At 44.1% G+C, this 23888-nt stretch overlaps 1 protein-coding gene across 1 annotated transcript; it reads left to right on the top strand.

Annotated features, from left to right (window-relative positions):
* Positions 1-1179: 1179 nt before the first annotated feature.
* Positions 1180-23736, top strand: fancd2 (FA complementation group D2; the record flags this gene model as incomplete). The annotated part of the gene is made up of 43 exons (XM_080846100.1): positions 1180-1243; positions 1399-1530; positions 1626-1693; positions 1791-1897; positions 2139-2196; positions 2287-2339; positions 2440-2518; positions 2623-2747; positions 3009-3096; positions 3366-3470; positions 3986-4083; positions 5593-5704; positions 5793-5828; positions 5969-6115; positions 6642-6776; positions 7097-7228; positions 9965-10072; positions 10489-10598; positions 10833-10887; positions 11158-11277; positions 11370-11443; positions 11661-11807; positions 12041-12141; positions 12386-12501; positions 12677-12785; positions 12946-13047; positions 13319-13416; positions 15792-15950; positions 16313-16423; positions 16648-16776; positions 17239-17357; positions 18939-19049; positions 19251-19384; positions 19480-19579; positions 19726-19848; positions 20130-20223; positions 20476-20547; positions 21601-21639; positions 21793-21867; positions 22008-22082; positions 22806-22952; positions 23039-23134; positions 23608-23736. The coding sequence occupies 43 exons, from the start codon at positions 1180-1182 to the stop codon at positions 23683-23685; spliced, it is 4341 nt and encodes a 1446-aa protein (XP_080702226.1). The 3' UTR covers positions 23686-23736.
* Positions 23737-23888: the final 152 nt, after the last annotated feature.

Raw genomic sequence — 23888 nt, 5'->3', positions numbered from 1 at the left:
TTCAATTAAAAACAAATGTAGCCAACCTGATGCTCTATGATGATGTACAACATTAATGAGGCATTCCCCTTACATTACTCTCCCACTGATTCCCAATTCCACTGATTTTCTTGAAATCAGGGAGAAGGAACCACTGGTTCTTTGGTAAGTTGCATAGCATATATTCGTTTAATTGTGTAGTAGTATCAAAAGTAGATAGTAGAATTTTGTCACACTGAAGAGGCCCGGGACCCCCACCTGACCTGGACTCTTATCCCGCCCCCTTGCCTCAAGTCTGTGTTACATTAACACACATTACATTGCATATTGCACATTACAAATTGCACTCCTGTTTTGCATTTTACTTTACTCTTTTACTTACTTATATTTTTTATATATTTTATTTTATATATTGTTTTTTTTATGTGTAGTACTTATTGTGTTTTTATGTTTTATGTTTATTGTATGCACCAATATACCTAAGTAAATTCTAGGTAGGTGTTAACATACTTGGCAATAAATACAATTCTGATTCTGATTCTGATTTGTTTTTATGTAACTTTTTTGATACCCCCTTAGTGCACTCGATGCCCTATGGCACAGTATGTGCCCTACTTGTATGTAGCGACAGCCCTGTTTGGATAAGGGCAGATGTGTTGTTCTGAACATTTAAACTGTGATAAAAAGAAACGAACAACAATCAAAGGGAGCCGATGAGCAGAAATTTGCAATGCTGAAAAACTAAAGGCTGGTGATTTATGGTCAGAGGCGTAACGCAGAACCAAGCAAGCCCCTTAAGGCTACCCATTTTCGTTGTGTTTGTAGTAACGAATTTTGCGATGATCCCTAATGTACAAAAAATTGGCGCGGGAATCGCCCTTCACCGTTTTCAGTAACATCAAGACAGGTATCAATACAGGAAAAAGGGTACGCGACTTTTTAGGTCGAATGTCATTTTAAACAAATGTTAGACTATGGTGTGGTAACACAGCTCAGTAGCGCAAATGTGATTCATGATCAGAAGTTAACTTGTCTGAGAAGCTAGCAATAGCCTCGTTAGTGTAAGGCTCCGCTAGAAGAGTTACCAAATTGTCAGGCAAACGTGGTATGCATGGTTGAATTGTTTCTGTGACTTTAATGGCCCGATAGGAACAACCATTAATCTGTGTTTTTGGTCAGTTTAGTGTATCATACGTGATGATGCGGAAGAAGAAGCGGTCCTCTGTTGGCCAGAATGACAGCTCAGACATTCTTGGTGGACCAAGTAAGTTAACTGTTTAGATAAGGTCATACCTCAATTGTGAACTTGACAGCATTGTATTTTCCACATATGTTGTTTTTATACCACACATGATGCTTACATATGCCATGTAAAATGTTAAAACCACTGAAACAATTATATAATTTACAATTGTCCAGAAACGAAGAAGGGTCGGACCGGTGGGCCCTCCAAGTCTGTTGTGCGGGTGGCTGCTGACGAGTCTGTGTTTGTGCAATTTTTGCGGGAGGCTGGTGTCACTCTAAAACAAGACAGAACGTCTAATGAGATAGGTACTGTTTGTGATGCTAATGCCTGTGTAATAGTTAATAGTTTAAATGTGGTACATTTTAATTGATGACAGTGTTTTTTTTTGTTGACTGTGAAGCTGTGGACCAAGTCGTCTTCCAAAAGCGATTACAGCAAAGCCTGAAAAAGAATCCCAGATACCCCGGCGTAAGTTGGATGTAATGGGTAACACCGCTGTTTTTTCACTGAATTCATAAGCTGCCTGGTTCTGTATCAAGTCCCATCCTTGTTGGCTATTCCACAGATTATTCAAGAGTTTATCACTGGTCTGGAATCTCACATTGAAGATCCGCAAAGTTTTAGGAATTGTCTTCTCCCTTGTGTTCCACATCTACATGATGAGGATTCTAAGTAAGTTTAACCACTTGTCAACATTTGATGAAAGAAGTGGGACTGCATCACACCTTTTTCTCTCCAAAACATGCTTAGAGCATTCTTTTTAACCTGTCTTGTGTAAAAAAAAAAAGAGAAAAAGAAAGAATGTTATTAGAATCTAACAATGACTTCTTACATAAGCTAATAAAGCTTTCGGCACTCGGTAAGGTGACACATGATGATAAGTGTGTGCTCTGTCTCCTTGCCTATCCTTCAGTTCAGTATCATATCAGGAGAGTCTCATGCGGCTGTTGCTTGGAATTGAGATGCTACAGGTACATTGTTGTCTTCTGCGTTTTTTAATTTATCTGTAATAGCTGTTAGTTGCATTATAAATACGTATATTTTGCTTTATCTTTTCCCAGAACCCAGTCATAAATATACTATTTGAGAAATTGCCTGAGTTCATGTTTGATGGGTAAGTATACATGTCATTTTTGTGAGTATTTTCCTTTGTCAAAGCCATTGTTAAGATAACGGTGCATTTTAAACCTTGTCACCATCACTGTTATTTTCAGTGTTGGTGAAGATGGGCTTAATGTCCCCCGAGTCATCATGAACCAGCTCAAGTGGTTAGACAGAGTCATGGATAGCAGGGTAGGTTAAATCCACAACAATTAAAGGGCACCCACCCTCTCATTTTCAGTATCACAAACAACAATCATAATGTATGTTATTGAGTCACTTGGGTGTTATTTTAGGATTTAGCAAGCAAGCTCATGCAGCTTGTGACTGTGGCCTCCTTGGAGGTACAACGTGATGTCATCACTAGTCTGCCAGAGATACTAGAGGACTCCCAGCATAGTGACATCGCCAGGGAGCTCAAGTGAGTAAGACGATTTAGGCCTACCAAGTCAAATGCTCCCATAGTACACACAATCATATGTGTTTTATGTATGGTACATTATGACTAACTTTCTTTTCACTATCCTTTCCGCAAACCTTTATCCTGTAAAAGAAATACCATCATTAAACGGGAGAGAACAGAATGTAGCTCTGGCTTGAGGTCCATGTATTTGATAGTTTGGGATTTCATCCTACTAAGTTTATGACTTGGACGGAGCAATGATATCACCTCTTTCTACAGCTCTCTGCTGAAGGAGAACACCCAGCTGACAGTCCCTATCTTGGATGCCCTGTCCAGTCTGAACCTAACCCCTACCCTCCTGGCTGAGGTAACTCCCTCACACTCTCAAGCCCATTGTCCTTGCCTGTCGTTAAGTATCCTCAACCTCACAATCACCTGTGTTTGTGTGTGTGTGTGTGTGTTTGTGTGTGTGTTGTGTGTGTGTGTGTGTGTGTGTGTGTGTGTGTGTGTGTGTGTGTGTGTGTGTGTGTGTGTGTGTGTGTGTGTGTGTGTGTGTGTGTGTGTGTGTGTGTGTGTGTGTGTGTGTGTGTGTGTGTGTGTGTGCGTGTCTCTGTGTGTTTTTATTTGTGTTACAAGGTACGAGGGGCTGTGATGACCACCCTCTCTGCTGTGCAGTTGGAGGACCTTCCAGTGGTGGTGAAATTCATCCTACATTCCATCTCTGCCACTGATGCCGTTGAGGTCAGGGTCAACCCATCTCTCACCGTCACTCTCCCTGTTGTCTGATGTCACATAGCCAACACAGCACACAATCCACTATGCAACACATAACTCAAAACCTCCACTACGTCCTCCCTGTTGACTGTATCCTCTCCACTCTGTCACTTTCCTTTAAATCTCTCTGCAATGAGTAGACTATAGTCTGGGCTATTATGTTCTTTTACAAGTAAGAATCAATACATGTGTTTTTAACTTAATCCTTCTGTGATTGATTGCAGAGAATTCTTTAGCATGGTCATTTGGAATGTGGTTTCTGTGGGGCTTCAGAGTTTTAGACAGAGACTCTGGTGACTCTGGCCTCTGGATAGTACATTTATAATAAGGACATGTGTCTCACCTGTGCTATTCAGAGAGGATTTTCACAAAATCTTCAATGGCATTACAGCACTTTGTGGTCACGTATCCGATTTGAATGTTTTATTTTGTTGATGGGTTTACAACTGTGTGTTAACCTTGTGTGTGTCTGTGTTTGTCAGGTTGTTACAGAATTACGTAAGAAGCTGGAGCTAGAGCTAGAGCTGCCCCCAGTTCTGCAGTCCTCCCAAAGCCGCCCCAAGACCAAGGGTGCAACATGGTAAGGAGCAGCAACAGCAGCATCTTGTGTTTTGTCAGATAAATGTATTTGTAATGGTGGATCACACTAAGATTCACATGTACATCACAAGAGCAACCCAACGTGACGGTAGTGAAGTGCATATGACACCTCAATACAACATTTTTTAAATAAATAGAACAAAGGTGGTATTACACAATCGATATGTTTCCTTAAAAGACGTAAGCGTTGGAACTCTGTTGTACTTGGGCACCATTTTTCCTGACAGAAAATGGTGTAAACATATTTTCTCAGGGAGCCTCCGGCTATTTCTTAGGGATCAGTTTGTTAATATGCCTTCACGTTGTGTTGCAGCATATTGCTCGAACGTCAGTTCCCATTCTTTTAGCCTTTTCAAATTTCCAAAAGACGAGAAAGTACGCGAGAAGTGGGTGCAGAATGTGCGTCACACAAGAGGTCCTGAACCGGGAGGGAAAGAATGGACGCCAACCCCGTACTCTTCGCTGTGTTCTGCTTATTTTGCAGAGGATTGTTTTGATCCTGTCCAAGGGATTAAGAAGACGCTAGGGCTCAATGTGCAGCACGGTAAATTGACATTTACATTGCTTCCGACCACTGTTGCTCTCTTTGCTGGTTGCTCGGTGTTGGAAGTGCCTTCTCCAGCAAGCTTGAAATGACAACTAAAGTAATTTGCTATGAAGTAATGCTGGGAGCTTTGCTCTCTATCCATTAAAAAGGGAATGTATTTCACGTATGTTTAGAACCTATTTAGAATGGCTGACCTTACATAAAACGGCAGTGAAAGAGCCAAGAGACTGGAGGCAAACAGTACCTCTGCTTCAATGAGGGGGGCGTGTGTGAGCATATCAGCATGCTAACGTTATACTTATTAGCAGCAAGGCTAGCTAGCTAATATGTGTTTCAATAGATTTTTGGTGTAAGCGTTAGCAGCAACCTCATCACTGTCAGAACTCGGCTCTTCTGCTGGCTAGTCTTTCAGATACGGCTCGAATCTGTACGGCGCAATGCCCATAATCTCCTGTACAAACTGATCCGGATCGTAGTCTTCCTCAATCTCATTTCGCTCGAGTCTGTGACTTGTGTGGCGTGGGAACGAATGAAGTCCTACGCTGACGTCACGGGGTCATGTGACGGGTTTCAGGTAAGCCGGCACGGCTTGGCGAAGAGCGTCGAAAACCACACTTTGAAACACCGTACAAACTTTGTTTTTCAAACATCGGATTTACACATGACTTCAAAGTACTATGTTTTATGTATAGTTTTGATAATTATATGCGTTTTACCTTTTTTTTGGTGTCATATGCACTTTAAGACAAATGTGGCCAGGAATGTGAAAACAAATAAAAGCATGTCCCATATATGACGTTAATCTGATCCATACAATGACATTTTCCAAGGGCCGTGGCATTTTAAAAGACTGTAAAGCCCTAATGCTGTAGTCTTTTTCCAACATTTTCACCAGCTTTTCAGCTTGGTCATAATAAGTCATTGTGCCTAATTTTGCTTTAGCACCTCCAGCCTCCCAGCAGCCAACAGCAGCCAGGACAGCGTGTCCCTGGTGCTGGATGCCATCAAGTCGGCCGTGAGATTCCAGAAAGTCATATCCGAAGCTTGGCTTAAAGTGAGGCTTAGAGGCACACAAGGATACTTTTTTTGCTGTGTCTTGTTGTTGTAAGGTGTGTTGACTGTCTCTCTTTCTGATTCTATAGGCAGTGGAAAATGTAGAGGAAGTTGAAGACCACAAGGTACAAACACACACACACACACACACACACACACACACACACACAGAATCTGTCATCACAGTTACGTACAGTTCAGTTTACAGCTGCACACTGTCGGACTTAGGGACTACTTCTCTTTGTGTTTCTCATCCCACTGACAGGTCATTGATCTCCTGGTGCTGTTTATCTTACACTCCACCAATGCCAACCACAGTCGCCGTGGGGCGGAGCGAGTACTAAAGGTCAAAGTTCGAGGAGCCCTGATCCAGGAAGCGCTACTTCAGAAGACCTTCAGAGGTCACGGGCAGGTATGGCAACCTTGACTATGAAGGGAAGGGGAATACATGATAATTTGAGCTGCATGCCTGTGCGCTTTCTTTTTTTCACAAAATAGGAAGTTTAAGGCTTGGAGTAGTTGTTGTAATGGTGTTGTGCAATTTAAGGTTAGACTTGATTAAACCTGCATTGTGCAAAACTTTACTCCTTCAACAAAATGCAAAGGCTAATACAGAACTTCACATGTTAAAAAATACAGACTTCAGCGTCCATGTGGATGAACACATTGAACTTCGTTCTGGTAAATCTTGAGTATGTTATGCCATATACTCCAGTAGCAGGCTCAAGTTGAGTATGCATAATGAGCGGCACGATTTTACTCAACGGTTTCTGGCTAATTTGACCATGAGGAACAAATCTATGGTGCTGTCGTTTACTGTAACCTGTTCACTCGGGTTACAGTAAACAATAGTACCCTAGTTTTGTTCCTCATGGTCAAATATTGTATAAATATTTTTTTCTTCAATTATATTGGGTTGCTGTGCTGATGTTCCTTAGGTCATGAGAGGATACTTCGCCTCCATCTTGGCTCTGGCCCAGAGTCTGGTGCGCTCCACAGATTCCTGCATGGTGCCGTTTGGTGGCCATCTGTACAAGCAGGCCTTTACCACCTTCGACTCCTACTGCCAACAGGTAGGCTCTGCTGCCTGGCCATTGGTTGTACCATCTGTGGGAGTATGGCAGTGAGAAGATCTGTTGTAAAAAAAAATCTAATATGGCTAGAATTGCCTTGTTATGCTTTTTCCTGACCAATCAGTTTTTCATCAGGAGACCTTCATGTGTTGTGCTTTTTTACATGTGTTTGCACTGCTTACGGTAGTGCATGCTCTCCCTGCTCACACTTATGGAGAGCTTTGTTGTCATGAATCCTTTTTGAGTTTCTGAGCGCTCTACTGAACCCCCATGGCTGTGGGAGACGGTTTTGTTAAAGGCGACATCTCGATCCCTTGCAGGAGGTGGTGGCCTCGCTGGTGACGCATGTGTGCAGCGGTCTGGATGCAGAGGTGGACGTAGCTCTGGAGCTCTTGTGTGAGCTGGTGGCCCACATGGCCAAAGAGATGGCCCTCTATGCAGTGTTTATAAAGGTGGGGTCTCTTCTCTCTCTACCTCCCATTTATGTCTCTCGGACTGCCAGAGAAGTCATGCCAAGTCCTTAGCATTCAAAACATAGTCAGTCTGAACACAGTTTTGCTACATAAGATCATGTGAATGGAGTACGTACACTGAGTACATGTATATATAATGAATTGTACATAGATATCTTCATATTACGCTGTACTGTGAAAATAAACGTTAAAGGCTTAATCTGCACATTGCCATTCCTTTGTAGCCAAGATTTTTAGAAACACTATATTGCACAAGCAGACAGCCTTTGTTATTATCTATTATAACACGGGTAGATGAAATCAAGCATTCTTAGATTGAGTTCCGGGGTGTGCTATAATCAGCGATATAGTAACTGTACGACCTGTTTTCATCTACCATATCAGTGCGCACTCAAAAAAAAAATCTAACCAAGATGGCGGCGTGTTGTGGGGAATGTAGTGGGGAATGTTTCATGTGAATTAAGCTATCTACACGACTTTTTATATGTCTACATTGACTCGGTTAGTTGTTTCTGTGCTACACGAATGTTGCAGAGTATTGTAAGTCTTAACTGAAAGTCTCAAATATTATTTGTAGGTGACTGCTAACGCTTAGACCAAAAATCCATTGAAACACATAGTAGCTAGCTAGCCTCGCTGCTAGTAAGTATAACGTAGCTCTCACACACGAGTTAGTGGCGATATCCAAATCAATATAAACAATTATTAACAAAGTTGAAAGTGTCCCATTGTAGTTTTTGTTATTTTAATGGCAACTTTATAAAATGAGCAATGTGAATGATTAAAATGGTGCGAGATCAATGTCGATCTCCTAGCTAATCATCAACAAACTTTTTGTGCTAGGCTAACAGACGTGAAGTTCCCAATGCTATTTGTCTGTTGCATAGCAACAGCCACACAAAGGGGGACTATTTTCTCTTGGCTACTGAAATGCGATACACAATGTTTGGTGGCTAGAACTTTTTTGTGCTGAAAGGCAGCCTACTGTTTATAATTTAATTTTACTTAATATTTATAAAGTCGCTGGCAACCGTGTTATAAAAGCAATAAGGTACTCGAGTCAGTACGGTATCGTCAATAATGTACTTGTTCAAGGGTTTGCCTAACAACACCCTTGAACAGTACCGGTTCTTCCAACACGCACACTACGCACGTTGCGTAGGGCCCCGCAAATGTATTATTTATAATAAAGGCCCCGTGGGAAAAAAAAAAAAAACGTGACAACGTAACTGTCCGTCGCGGACGTCAGATAGCTACCCATGCGCATCATTAGTGTGTAGAAAGATGAAGCGGAGCTATCCCTCGGGGAATGAAAAAAGGAAGGGGAAGGAACTTGAAAATGAACTGCGGGAGCAGCAGTGAGGTAAAGCCTCCTGGTGGGAGAGAGGGAGGGACAGTCCGTGTTAGACCTACATCAACAGGGCGGTGAGCCCTTGGGGATCCCCGGTCTCTGTGTGCGTCTTGCTAGCTTCTATAATTTTAGTTGTAGCCTTGTATAGTTACAACTAGACTTAACAAAATGGAAACTTTGGAAAGTAATGGATACATATTGACTAAGATTGAAGTTTGTTTGCTTGGATAGCCCACAGGCAAATATAGACGCAGATACGATTTATTCTTGGTGAATAAATAAAACTCGTGAAATATTATGACAATGGTGCTAAATAATAAACACTTATTAATAGAGTGAGATCATACCGAGAAATATCAAACTGTTGCTTGAAGTATTGGTTTGATGTTTCGAGGTTAGTACGTTGTTTATTATGGCATTTTACTCTCCTTTCATTGTATAAAGACACGGTCATTGTAAATCGAAAACATGTCGTTTTGTTAAGCTCAAGTCTTCTCACGACTCAATTTGTTTGCCTAGCAACCACTTCAACAGAAAACGGACCATATGGATCTGCTAAATAAAATGGTTTTAATTCCAAGTGATTCAGAGTTTGTAGTCTTTCTATAACAAATAGTTGCTTCTTCTGAGAACCTTGGCATATTTTCACTGGACCATTGAAGATTTGAAAGTTACAACCAATGTGTGTGTTTTCATGTTAGCATGGGAGCTGGTAAATTAACTGTTGATTGTAAATAGGCTGCCTTTTAAAGATTTTTAGGTCTTTGTGTTTTTTCTCTCAGTGTTCACACTTTTCTGCTGATTTGGTCTGTATTTATTCTGAGTTGGACCAACAGGTGGTGATATGCAATATATTTAAAAGGGGGATGAGTGGAAGCACTGGGTGTCAGGTGCGACGGTTGAAAATTTTGGGGGTTCAGTTAGGAGGGCCCCTTGGCAGAATTTGGCCTAGGGCCCCATGGAGGTCTGAACCGGCTCTGCCCTTGAACAACTACATTATTGACGATACCGTACTGCCTCTTGAACCTTATTGCTTAAATAGTATTTTAATTAAACAGCGCCTGGTTTGTGAGGTAGCCTTCATTAGGAAGATAGTCAAGGTGTGCCATGCCAATTGGCAGTTGCATAGCAGTGTTAACGGAAAGCATGAAGGTGAATAGTAATGTGCGTATTTAACAAGGGCCTTCTACCAGAGCTGATAAAATCCTATCTGTGCCTACACCCAAAGTGCCGTGCCTTATCTCCCTTTTCATTGTGTCCATGAATACAATCACTGTGATGCTTTGCATATCTCACCTTCGTATCCATATCCTGCTCCTTGTGTGTGTGTGCTTGTGTGTGCGTGTGTGTATGTGTGTCTACAGGGGATCCTGGACTACATGGACAATCTGAGTCCCCAGCAGATTCGCCGTCTCTTCCAGCTGTTGAGTGGAGTGGCCTTCGGGGCGGAGCAGCAGGGCGGCCACATCCAGGTGAGGCTGAGCCCCTGTGTTGGGAGCCTGGGCAGTCATGGACAAGCAATTTGGATTGATCTGCCCCCCCCCCCCGCCCCCCCCCTCTGAGCTGGGTTCTGCCCAAGGCTTGTAAAAGGGAGTTTGTCATTGCCACTGTCACCTTGTGCTTGCTCTAGGGGCGTTCAGGCCTTGGGCCCTGTCAATCGCTTTGAGACAATGGTATTAATGGTGGCATATAAATCTATGAAATTCAGTTGAATTGTTGTTAAATCTTTTTTTTAAGGGAATTTGAAGTGGGTTGGAAAGCATTTGCATGGAGGTATAGAAATCTAGTCACGGACTTGTGCATAGAGTTAAGGACTAAGTCACATAAATGACCTGGAGGTTTGATTAGCAAAAGTAATTGAGGATTACTCTGTGTTGTCTTTGGTCAGGATGACATGCACATTGTGATCCGCAAGCAGCTGTCCAGCACCGCGCTGAAGTACAAGCGCATTGGCATCATCGGGGCCGTTATGGTGGTGGGCAGCATGGGAGCCCGCAGGTACTGTCGCCAACTCAGCACTGGCCTCATATAACCACTACACAATGCATTGGGCACCCTTCTGTGCTTATCTGCTTTTAGCTGTATTTGTTTTCTGGCCCTGCCGGTCCTGCCACTGCCAGCCTAACCCCCCCCCACACACACACACACTCAAAAACACACACCGACACACACAAACACATGCACACAGTCACACAAACACTGATCCTCTTCCCTTGTTCCCTTGTTTTGTAGAAACAGCCCTGAGAACACCCAGGGTGGCACACTGCCCAAAGAGACTCAGAGACAGGTGAGCCAGCTTGACTCTGGCACTGAGCCCAGACACCATCTCTTCCAGTTTGTGAATGTGGATGATCAGAAAAGCTGATTACATTTTTGACGTGTGTGTGTTCTAGCGTTCACTGGTTTTGTGTTTGTGTTTTATTTGTATCTTTGTGAGTGTGTCTGTGTTAAAGTAAATCCCTGTGTATGAGTGTGAATCATTATGTGAGTTTTTTTGTGTGTGTGTGGTGTGTGTGTGTGGTGTGTGTGTGTGGTGTGTGTGGTGTGTGTGTGTAAGGTGATTAACCTGTTGGAGCTGGTGCGCTCCTGCAGTGAGGGCTCTCCTGAGGCAGCTGCCCTCTACTATGATGAACTGGCCAAGCTGGTGCTGACCGGCAAACTAGACCCTCTTATTCAGGTGTGTGTTTATCACACATTCACTGCAGTCACACACCTTAAAAAGACGCCGCCCCTTATCAGTGTTTTGATCTGGCTTGTATCGTGTTACAGGCCTGGATTGGAAAGAGTGTACTGGAGGACTTCCAGGAAGACTTTGTGGTCGACCTTGGCCCAGAGATCTCGGGGTGAGTAGAACTGTGCAGTTATCTGCTGAGCTCGTAGTGTAGCTGTTTCAGGGCCGGTTTCAAGGTTCACTTCCCGGTCAGCCTTGTTGCGTCATTCGTGCACTGGGCTACACCCTTAAGTCAGGTAAAAGCTGTGCTAAAGTCCACTTCCTGTATGCTCTCATGCCTGAAGTTCATGGTGTGCTGCTGCCCCCTGGTGGCTGACTTTGAATTGCAGCGTTTTTCCCCTGCCCGCCACGGTCATGTACAACCTGGACGAGGAGGAGAGTCAGGGAGGGATCGCCGTCAACCTGCTGCCCCTGCTGGCTCAGGACCTCAGCCACAAGGCTGACAAGAGGAGCCAAGTGAATGACGATGGCAAACGGTCGGTTCCAGTGTCTTCTAGAAAACCTCTCCAGACTAATATTATTCAGAGATGTGTACAGGTAGACATGCACGTACTTCACTATAGTGGGAAGCAGACCTTGAGCTGTGAGTGCGTGTGTTTGTGTGTGCATGTGTGTGTGTGTGCGTGTGTGTGTGCGTGTGTGTGTGCGTGTGTGTGTGTGTGTGTGTGTGTGTGTGTGTGTGTGTGTGTGTGTGTTTTTGTATCCTCAGGCTTGTGTCTCCCTTGTGTCTGGCACCTTTCTTCCGTCTGCTGAGGCTTTGTGAGGAGGTGCAGCATCAGGGGGACCTGGAAGAGATTGATGCCCTTTTGGGTGAGGAAGCTATACTTCACGCCACACACAACAAATACAGCAAATACCCAGGGCCATTAAGACAAGCAGGGATAGTCCAAGTCAGAGGAGCATGTCTGCATACATACCATGTAACACACAAATTATACAGATTGAGTTGTAGGATAAAGCAAATGTGTTCATGTATCATAAAGTATCAGTATTCCAGTGGTAATGTGTCTGGATCCGTGGCTGTTCTGGAATGACCTGTCCTATTTTCACCTAGGTTGCCCTATGATCCTGACAGACATGGATGTGGTGGATAAACTAGAGAGCCTCTCCCAGATGGAGCGAGAGTTTGTGTGCTCTCTGCTCTTCTACACCATCAACTGGTTCAGAGAGGTGAGGCCATACCTGTTGATTCGGTCTATTCATGTCCAGTCCATTCATGTCCACTACGAATGCATTCACTAGCTGTTGACTTACACTTAGGCTCTTTGTGTTTCTGTCAGTTCTGTCCACGACGTTGCTCTTTGGACCTGAGCGTTTGCTCTGTGTGTGTTTACACTCTCTGTAGGTGGTGAATGCGTTCTGCCAGCAGAAAGACCCGGAAATGAAGATGAAGGTGGTGACTCGACTTCAGAACATCACCTACCTGCAGAGCCTGCTGGAGAGGAGCCTTGCAGGTGAGAGGCCACACACACAGACCCTTTCTCTGCCCTTTTCTCCATGCTTTCTCAGTCCGTTTTGTCTTAGAGGTGGTGCGCTGACAAAATACACAATCTACAACCTCCCAACTGCAGTTTATATGTCCCCCATGAATCCTCTGCTCTTGTTGCGCTGCAGTGACCCCTGGCTTCATGCCACCGCTGGCCAACTTTGACAGTGACAGCACGGAGATAGCGGCCCCGGCATCCTCCACAGCTCCAGCTAAGAAAGCCAAGAAAGGTAACAGCCCCATGTCTGTAATGAGGCCTTCTGTAATGGAGACATAATTGGATGTTTTTTGTTTGGCACATAGTCAACGTCTGCTTGCAAATATACAGGCCCTTTATGACACAAACTGTTTTCTTAATTACAATTTATTAATGAATAGCTAGTCAACTAACCCTAAAGAAACATCACGTATCAGAAATCAGTTCAAAGTTAAAGTTCATTGGTTCTGTTTGAGTTTTGGAAGCCAGTGCCGTTAGTTAAACTGGTATGTTCTGTCCTGCAGATTCTACTGGGAAGAAGAGGAAGACTCGGCCAAGCAAAAACTCCTCAGCAGACAGCTCTGTGCTGGAGGAGGCAGCCGAGGCAGAAGAGACACAGCAGGTACACACACTCATGCACTCACACATACAAATACACATGTTATCAAACAGACACAGCAGGTACACACACTCATGCACTCACACATACAAATACACATGTTATCAAACAGACACAGCAGGTACACACACTCATGCACTCACACATACAAATACACATGTTATCAAACAGACACAGCAGGTACACACACTCATGCACTCACACATACAAATACACATGTTATCAAACAGACACAGCAGGTACACACACTCATGCACTCACACATACAAATACACATGTTATCAAACAGACACAGCAGGTACACACACTCATGCACTCACACATACAAATACACATGTTATCAAACAGACACAGCAGGTACACACACTCATGCACTCACACATACAAATACACATATTATCAAACAGACACAGCAGGTACACACACTCATGCACTCACACATACAAATACACATGTTATCAAACAGACACAGCAGGTACACGCACTCTCATGCACCTTCAAGAGACACACATACAAATACACATATTATCAAACAGACACAGCAGGTACACACACTCATGCACTCACACATACAAATACACATATTATCAAACAGACACAGCAGGTACACACACTCATGCACTCACACATACAAATACACATGTTATCAAACAGACACAGCAGGTACACACACTCATGCACTCACACATACAAATACACATGTTATCAAACAGACACAGCAGGTACACACACTCATGCACTCACACATACAAATACACATGTTATCAAACAGACACAGCAGGTACACACACTCATGCACTCACACATACAAATACACATGTTATCAAACAGACACAGCAGGTACACACACTCATGCACTCACACATACAAATACACATGTTATCAAACAGACACAGCAGGTACACACACTCATGCACTCACACATACAAATACACATGTTATCAAACAGACACAGCAGGTACACACACTCATGCACTCACACATACAAATACACATGTTATCAAACAGACACAGCAGGTACACACACTCATGCACTCACACATACAAATACACATATTATCAAACAGACACAGCAGGTACACACACTCATGCACTCACACATACAAATACACATATTATCAAACAGACACAGCAGGTACACACACTCATGCACTCACACATACAAATACACATGTTATCAAACAGACACAGCAGGTACACACACTCATGCACTCACACATACAAATACACATGTTATCAAACAGACACAGCAGGTACACACACTCATGCACTCACACATACAAATACACATGTTATCAAACAGACACAGCAGGTACACACACTCATGCACTCACACATACAAATACACATGTTATCAAACAGACACAGCAGGTACACACACTCATGCACTCACACATACAAATACACATGTTATCAAACAGACACAGCAGGTACACACACTCATGCACTCACACATACAAATACACATGTTATCAAACAGACACAGCAGGTACACACACTCATGCACTCACACATACAAATACACATGTTATCAAACAGACACAGCAGGTACACACACTCATGCACTCACACATACAAATACACATGTTATCAAACAGACACAGCAGGTACACACACTCATGCACTCACACATACAAATACACATGTTATCAAACAGACACAGCAGGTACACACACTCATGCACTCACACATACAAATACACATGTTATCAAACAGACACAGCAGGTACACACACTCATGCACTCACACATACAAATACACATGTTATCAAACAGACACAGCAGGTACACACACTCATGCACTCACACATACAAATACACATATTATCAAACAGACACAGCAGGTACACACACTCATGCACTCACACATACAAATACACATGTTATCAAACAGACACAGCAGGTACACGCACTCTCATGCACCTTCAAGAGACACACATACAAATACACATGTTATCAAACAGACACAGCAGGTACACACACTCATGCACTCACACATACAAATACACATGTTATCAAACAGACACAGCAGGTACACACACTCATGCACTCACACATACAAATACACATATTATCAAACAGACACAGCAGGTACACACACTCATGCACTCACACATACAAATACACATATTATCAAACAGACACAGCAGGTACACACAATCTCAAGATACATACATAAAAATACACATATTATCAAACAGACACAGCAGGTACATCAAACAGAATGCACACACAAAATATATATATTTTTTTTTTAAACATCAAAAACCCACCTGCACATTCACACACCGACACCTACATAACTGTTGTGAATATAACAATGAATTAACCAAAACAAGACTGCTGTCACAACTACAGTTTGAGCTTGTCGTGTTACAGGAACCTGCAGAGAAGGAGAAGGAGAAGGAGAAGGAGAGAGCAGGCATCAGTCTGTCCGCTTACCGTCCGTTCTTCAGGGAGCTGGACATGGAGGTGCTCGGCGTGCTGGAGTGTGGCCTGCTCTCCCGCACTCTGCTGGACAGCGAGCTCCACAGCAGGGTACAGTGAACCACAGCACACAGCTCCCACAATCAGCACTCACAGGGCCCCACAGGAGACAAACACAGGAGCCCCCCTCTTCATGCAGAGCTGCTTTAGATAAACCCCTTAGAAACATGACGCTCCCAATGCCGAACTAATGTCACCGATGGTTTGTCACTCAACACACAGAGCCCCCACTCATAGACCAGCCATACCGCTCCACAGCTTTACCAAATAGTTTCCTTGAAGAGACAGCAGGCAGCTGCTAAGAGGCTAATGGCAATCAGCGCTTCATTGTAAGGGTCCTAAGTATAGCAGACCCTGTGCCAGAGAATGGTCCTCAGCTCAGCTCCGCTCACACCTCCCTGTGGCTCCTGCAGGTGCGCGAGGAGGTGCAGCTGGGCCCAGCAGAGCTCCTCTTCCTGCTGGAGGATCTGTGGCGCAAGCTGGACTTCAGCATGGCCCCCGCAAAGAAGGCTCCCTTCCTCAAGGTACTGAAGAGCTCCAGATGATGGGTTGGTAGAATAACTAGGTCACCTGCTTCTCTCTTGTTGTGTGTAAAGTGAGGTGTGAGGAGTGACTCCTCTCTGTGCCTGTGTCTGCTATGTGACAGATGATTAGCATAATAGAATTGGCTAGAATAACTAAGATGCTCCCGTGTAGCTGTGTAAAGTGAGGTGTGAGGAGTGACTCCTCTCTGTGCCTGTGTCTGCAGATCAAGGCCGACAGGACGCTGGGCTTCTCCCACCTGCAGCAGAAGCGCCCACAGGAGGTGGCCCACCACTGCCTGCTGCTCCTGCCCACCCTCTGCACACACCTGGAGAACTGCCACAACCACTTTCAGGTGTGTGCTCGCACACACACATACAGTATGCAAAGCCTCTGTTCCTTTCTCTGTACTTTCTCTCTCTCTCTCTCTCCCTCTGTGTTTGTCTTTGTGTGTGTTTGTTTGTCTTTGTGTGTGTGTGTGTGTGTTTGTTTGTCTTTGCGGGTGTGTATGTTTTTGTTCGTGTGTGAGAGATTAAATGCAAGTGATGATGTGTGGAAACACAGTTGTAATGCCTTATTTCCCTACAGAAATGTTTTGTGCATATGCACCATTTTGGTGTGTACAAGTTAGAGTTAGAGAAACAATTGTTTCTGTTGACTGTTTTGGTTGCCTGGAGAAATTCCACCACTTTAATGACTGTGTGTTTTTTCTGTGTCTTCTGCCTGTGTTTGAAAAAGAGAGAAGGCTTGTCTTTTCTTCGGCATCCTGCTGACTGTTTGTGCGTGTGCGTGTGCGTGTGTATATTTGTGTGGTCAGACTGTGCTGTCAAAGAACAATGGTGTGGTGGATGCTCTGGGGGTGGACCTGAAGGAGCAGCAGCTTATGTCCTCAGCCTACCAGCTGCTGCTGCAGGTGCTGCTGTGTATATTCAGCTGGTCAGTACACTCACTCTCTCACTCACACACACACACACACACACACACACACACACACACACACACACACACACACACACTTCACTTCCATAGCTCTTGCAAACCACAGAATGAACTAGAATGCGTTTCGTGAACGAACTGCGAGAGTGTGCTTGCTCTGTTGCGGCCATGACCGAGAGAACAAGTGCCTTGGAATTGGGGCAGGTGTCAGCTCTCCAGCTCTCCCTGCTGGATGAGCATGCACAAATGAGTATGCATGAGTGAGTATGCATGAGTGAGTAAACATGAGTGAGTATGCACGAGTGAGTATGCATGAGTGAGTATGCATGAGTGAGTATGCACGAGTGAGTAAACATGAGTGAGTATGCATGAGTGAGTAAACATGAGTGAGTACGCATGAGTGAGTAAACATGAGTGAGTATGCACGAGTGAGTATGCATGAGTGAGTATGCATGAGTGAGTATGCACGAGTGAGTAAACATGAGTGAGTAAACATGAGTGAGTATGCATGAGTGAGTAAACATGAGTGAGTAAACATGAGTGAGTATGCATGAGTGAGTATGCATGAGTGAGTATGCACGAGTGAGTAAACATGAGTGAGTACGCATGAGTGAGTAAACATGAGTGAGTAAACATGAGTGAGTATGCATGAGTAAGTATGCATGAGTGAGTATGCATGAGTGAGTATGCATGAGTGAGTAAACATGAGTGAGTACGCATGAGTGAGTAAACATGAGTGAGTAAACATGAGTGAGTATGCATGAGTAAGTATGCATGAGTGAGTATGCACGAGTGAGTAAACATGAGTGAGTATGCATGAGTGAGTAGAGCCCTGGTATGGAAGGTGTCTCTTAATATTCCTAGTTATACAGTTGAATGGAGAGGGACAGAGAGAGAAGAGGAACCGTGCGCAGGTGTCAGTGAGAGTTGTCAGTGAATCACAGGTGCAAGCCAGTTTAATGAGCCTATTATGATGTCATAATGCCTCAAAGTTCTGCCATGCAAGTCTATGGAGAAAAAAGGTGATGGAAAAAGAGGAATAAAAAAGGAGTGGCAAGGAGTACCGCCACGAAAAGTCATAGCAGCTTGCACCGGATCGGGCCGGACGTTTTGGTGTTTGAACGGCGTCTCTATCTCAATCGGGCGAGGAGTAGTTAGCTGCAAGAAAAACTACTAGAATAAAAAAAATAGTAAAAAACGAAGAACAATAGTGTGCTTCCCTTCGGGCAAGCACACTAATAATGTTGAAAAAGTGCCATACATGTGTCTCAGAGTAGTATGAATGAGATGTCCAATGATTGAACACTTGGGTTTCCTTACACACACACACACACACACACACACACACACACACACACACACACACACACACACACACACACACACTGTCAGTACTTACACCGTCTCCAACACTGTCTTCAAATGTCTCTATTGCAGCTGGGCAATAATGTTACACCCAAAACCAAACCTGTTCTCTCAGTCCCTTTACACAGGAACCCACAAGCCTTTGTCTAGTTAATCATTGTTTCACCTTCTGTGTGTGTGTTTGTGTGTGTGTTATATGTTTCAACTGCCCTGTAGGTTGGGTTTTGGGCAGCAGGAGCACAGGGTGCTGCTGAAGAGCATGCTGGGAGTTCTGGCCTCCAAGCTTAAAGAGGGGGAGGCGGAGTTAAGCATGGAGCAGCTCGTCAGGTCAGCTAACACACAACAGAACAGCAAAAACAATATTTATTTAACTATATTTACTAACTTTATAACTATCTATAATTCTTCATTGATATTATAAAATGTTTGGCTAGATGCCAATGAAGGGTTCGTCTTTTGTGCCATCTTTTCTATGTGTGTGTGTGTGTGTGTGTGTGTGTGTGTGTGTACGTATGTTTGACACCACAGACACAGCTTTGAGTACCTGCTGAACTTCCGTGGCAGCGTCCCGAGCCTGAGCACAGCCCTGTGTCTGACCCAGCTGGTGACAGTCCTAGCCCAGCACGCAGGAGCCAACCACATGGCCTTCAGAGCGCAGACAGGTACGCTGCTGCACCACAGACCTCTTCTCAGGCCACAGAAAACACGCTGCTGCCTTAGACTTATGCCCCCGTTCTTTCACTCTCCCTTTACCCAGCATCCCTTGCCCGTGGGTTCTTGTGTCAGGAGTGGGTCAGTGCGAGCGGAGAGAGAGAGCGAGGGAACAAGCACAATGATACACTGCAGTCCCTTCTCAGGTGTGTATGTGTGTTTTGATGTCCTGGAGTAAATACGGCTGAAATGCCAGAATATGCCTGATGCAAATATTTTTTGGATGGTTTCTCCACCCCCCCATACCCCCCCCCCCCCCCCCCCCCCCACCTGTCCTGCGGTGGATGAACAGCATTTACCTGAAGCATGCTGATGACGTGCTGAAGGCTGTGGAGGAGATCGCAGGAGAGGGCGTCCCTGAGCTCATCAACGCTGCCAAAGATGCCTGCTCCAGAACATGGCCCACTCTCAACAGGTAAGGAGTGTGCTGCTGTTTTAACATTCTCTCTGCACACAGAACATCTGTTACTGCCATAATTGTGTCGCGTTGGTGTGGCAGAAGATATGTCCTGGACTTGTTTTTTTCCTGATGGAACAAATTAATTTTTAAAGAATCTCAGACAGACACTCATCTGCTTGGACCAGCTGACTGTAAGTGATTATTGATTTGAGAGGGTGATTAGGTTTTTGAATGTGTGATGCTACACCTAGATGTAAGTGTCTGCTCAACATTTCCTCCTGCTCCTCTGTCTCTAGGCAGACCTTTCTGGTGTTCTACAGGACCATGATGGCCGAGCTGGAGAAGGCAGTACGCAGGATCCCCCCTGGCCGGCAGCGTGATGACACAGAGGTGTGTGTGTGTGTGTGTGTGTGTGTGTGTGTGTGTGTGTGTGTGTGTGTGTGTGTGTGTGTGTGTGTGTGTGTGTGTTTGTAGCACATTGAAAGGAAACACTGTCTACTTACTTCCTAGAGTGTGTCAATACAATCTCACGGCACGTTTTTTACATACTCATTGCTCTCAAAAGGTGGTCCAGGAATTATTGCAAAAAGGTACAATGTTGTTCAGTGTTGTTTAAAGTTTAGTGCTGTGATTGATTGCCAGGTCCAGAGTGAGAAGTTGCTTACATGGAACCTTGCTGTGAGAGACTTCCACGTCCTGATCAACTTGGTCAAGGTACAATGACATGTGCTTGTTTAAACCCTTCCAAAGGGCTCCTTGTTACCTGCAGAAACCCAATTCTGCAGGTGCTGCTTGTACTGCAACTGTCAAAGAGTATAGACATAGACATTCTGCCGAGATGCAACATGATGGGTTAAACCAAATAAAAATCCCTTTGTTCCATCGCATGTAGAGCTTGCATTGAGACCAACTACATTTGGTAAAAGGCAAAACCCACTAAAGTTTCATTGACCTCACTGCAGCCAGAGATTTTGGTTTCAGTACACAACCTGTATCTTATCAATGCTGAGTGAACTCTACATGAAACCTGAAAAACGATAATCTAAATAAATGTGAGTTAGAATTCTCAAGCCAGACAAATATTTGAGAACTGATAATTAAGTCCAACAGAGCAGTTGGTCCTGTTTGGGTTGGGACAGTCTCAACCTCTTTTCCCAGTCTCTCATTTTCCCTTCTTACTTTCACTCTTTGTCTAAGACTATTTTCAGAAACGGCACATTACATTTCATTTCATTAGCAAAACCACTAGACCACCACTAGACTAGCCCAGAGAACTAAAGTCTTGGGGAAAGTTTTGAATATGTGTATGGTATTACAAAACATCTCAAATTCAGTTTATGTGGTTCCACAAATCCATTTGAAGAGTAAAGGTAAATAAATGTCACTCCCTGGATCTCCTCACCTCAGCTTGTCCTGCTGAGAAAAGGCTTTGAAAACACCCAACTGACACACTGAAGGCTTCCCCCTCCATTCCATCAGTAAACACCACTTTCAGAAATGAATCATGCAAGCATTTGTCAAGGCTAGGTACTGTGCGTGTGCCTGTGCGTGTGCCTGTGCGTGTGCCTGTGTGTGTGTGTGTGTGTGCGTGTGCCTGTGCGTGTGTTTGTGTGTGTGTGTGTGTGTGTGTGTGTGTGTGTGTGTGTGTGTGTGTGTGTGTGCGGCTGCATACTAAAGGACTCATGTAGTATCTGACAGTAAGCTGTGATGCTAGTGCTCCTGACTGGGGTGGAATATGCATCCAACTTTGGCTTCCTGTTTTTGCAGGTCTTCGACAGCAGGCCGGTGCTCACTGCGTGCCTGAAGGTAAGTGAGACACTCATGACTGATTAGACATTGATAATTCATTAAAAATATTTTACAATGCTGCCTGAGATTTTACTAGCATTTACATATTTGCCAAGCTTCAGCCCATGTAGATGTATGCTGATAGGACTTGTTTCTTCTCCCCTACTGCAGTATGGGCGCCTCTTCCTGGAGACTTTCCTGAAGTTGGGAATGCCACTGCTTGATTTCAGCTTCAAAAAGCACAAGGTATAAGGTTTAAGGTGTTACTTCAAGTATTGGTATAGAGACCAGTGCAGTAAACCTCAATAATTTGAGTGTTATTGTGTTAAGGGCTGGTAATGAATCAAGTTTTCATACCTGATCATGAGCCTTTTGTGGTTCTTCAGGAAGATGTGCAGAGTTTACTGAAGACCTTTCAGCTCAGCACCAGGCAGCTGCACCACATGTGTGGCCACTCAAAGGTACCCTCATCTCTTTCCTGTGAATCACAGGTTTTAGACTTCTGCTGATTGCTTCAGTTCATTTGTTGTTTGTCAAGAAGGAATGTGAGACTTACTTGGCAGAGAAAATAATTTGGCACATTCCTGCCTCCTGGTCCACTTCCAGTTCATGAATTGCATATCTTTTCATATCATTTGTGATGTTTACTAGTTAGTAATTACTTTCATCGAGTCAGGCTAAAGGCCTTTTTATGGTTCTACGACTCCTTTACTCTGTGGTCAAGCAGTTGCCTCGACGGACTCGTTTTCATTCATGGTTCTCGGACAGTTGTGGGTGTTGTAAAGGATAAAAAAAAAAAAAAATGGCGGACCAAACTCTGTAGATGGTTGTATTTGTACATAAAAGTTTTTTGCTTAGATTTTGTAAAAGTTACCGAGAAATAGACACTGTACAATGTAAAAACCTCATTATTGTAACTGAAAAATACATCTCAGGGGGTTTTCTCCGAGGTGTCTGAGCCAGATATCGAATGTTGGCATACTACTACCCACAAGGTAAACAGCGATATATATTGACTGATTGACGGAGTCGGACAGTAACAAATTTGAGAAGGTGCACGTCAGGCCACAGGGAGGTGCTCGGAGGGGGTTTGCAACGTCGGAGAGCGCTCTTCGTGTGTCCGTGTCTCCAAAAATGGACGACCATAAATTGCGCTTAACAGGCTTGTTGTGTTTCTCTGACAGATCCGACAGGACACGGGCCTTACCAACCATGTTCCAGCACTGAAGAAAGGCCTGGAGCAGTTTGTATACCGGGTAAAAGCCATGCTGACGCTCAACAACTGCCAGGAGGCTTTCTGGTTAGGCAACCTCAAGAACCGCGACCTGAAGGTAAAAGAGGTGGACGTTAAAGGTTGTCCCCACGGCCCTAAGCCCGCCCAGTGTTGTCACTCAGGATGGTCTTGTTTGTTCTGCAGGGAGAGGAGATTCTGTCCCAGAGGTCAACACAGGACAGTGAGGCAGAGGAGGACGAAGAGGATGAGCCGCTACAGCAGGAGCAGTCTGGAGATGAGGTGTCTGTTTTTTCTTCATCTTTCTCTCCCATTATGTGTGACTTGTGTAAGGAACGCTGAGGTTGTTTGTTTAACAGCGAGCTGACTTAAGATGCCAGGTCAACAACATATCCAATCACATGTGTGCTAGGAAGGGGCTGATGTGGTCCCTGAGATATAAACTAAAGCGATAACGGGAGATATAGCCCCGGGAAAGGCGGTTTGTAGGTCTTAACTGAGTAAACAGATCCCAATGAATCATGTAATACATTTGGAATATATCTGGACATGCTCAAATCTTATGCAGCAAATGGCAAATACTTGCCAGAGAGTCCATTTTGTAGACCTGGGGTTATTTTTTGCTTGTCCAATCAGATAAGTTTGGTTGCCTTTGTTACTAGCTATCATTAGACAAGAAATAGTATTATCAGCTGCCTAGAGGCGTTCTTTGCATTAGTTATGTCCTATAACCTTGCCTCTGTTGTGTGGTTCAGGAAAGCGACTCAGAGAACAGGAAGAATTACCACAACAGGGTGGAAGAAGAGGAGGAAGTAACGGATGACTCTGATTAAGAAAAAGAAAAACATCTTTTCATCACTACATGTACATTGCTGTTAATGCACTCATTCCCATTGCAAAAACATGTTCTGTTATGCAATGCATCCTTTTGTGTAAACATATCACTGTGATCTTCCCTTTGTCTAGATGTTGAGGTAGTTAAAGTTACTATGTCAAATTGTCCAATATCTTACTAAGCACAAAGCACTAAGCTGAC

The sequence above is a fragment of the Sprattus sprattus genome (genome assembly GCF_963457725.1).
Source record: "Sprattus sprattus genome assembly, chromosome: 10".
Taxonomy (NCBI): Eukaryota; Metazoa; Chordata; class Actinopteri; order Clupeiformes; family Clupeidae; genus Sprattus; species Sprattus sprattus.
The sequence above is the reverse complement of the archived record's forward strand: the minus strand, read 5'-3'. Positions and strand labels throughout refer to the sequence as shown.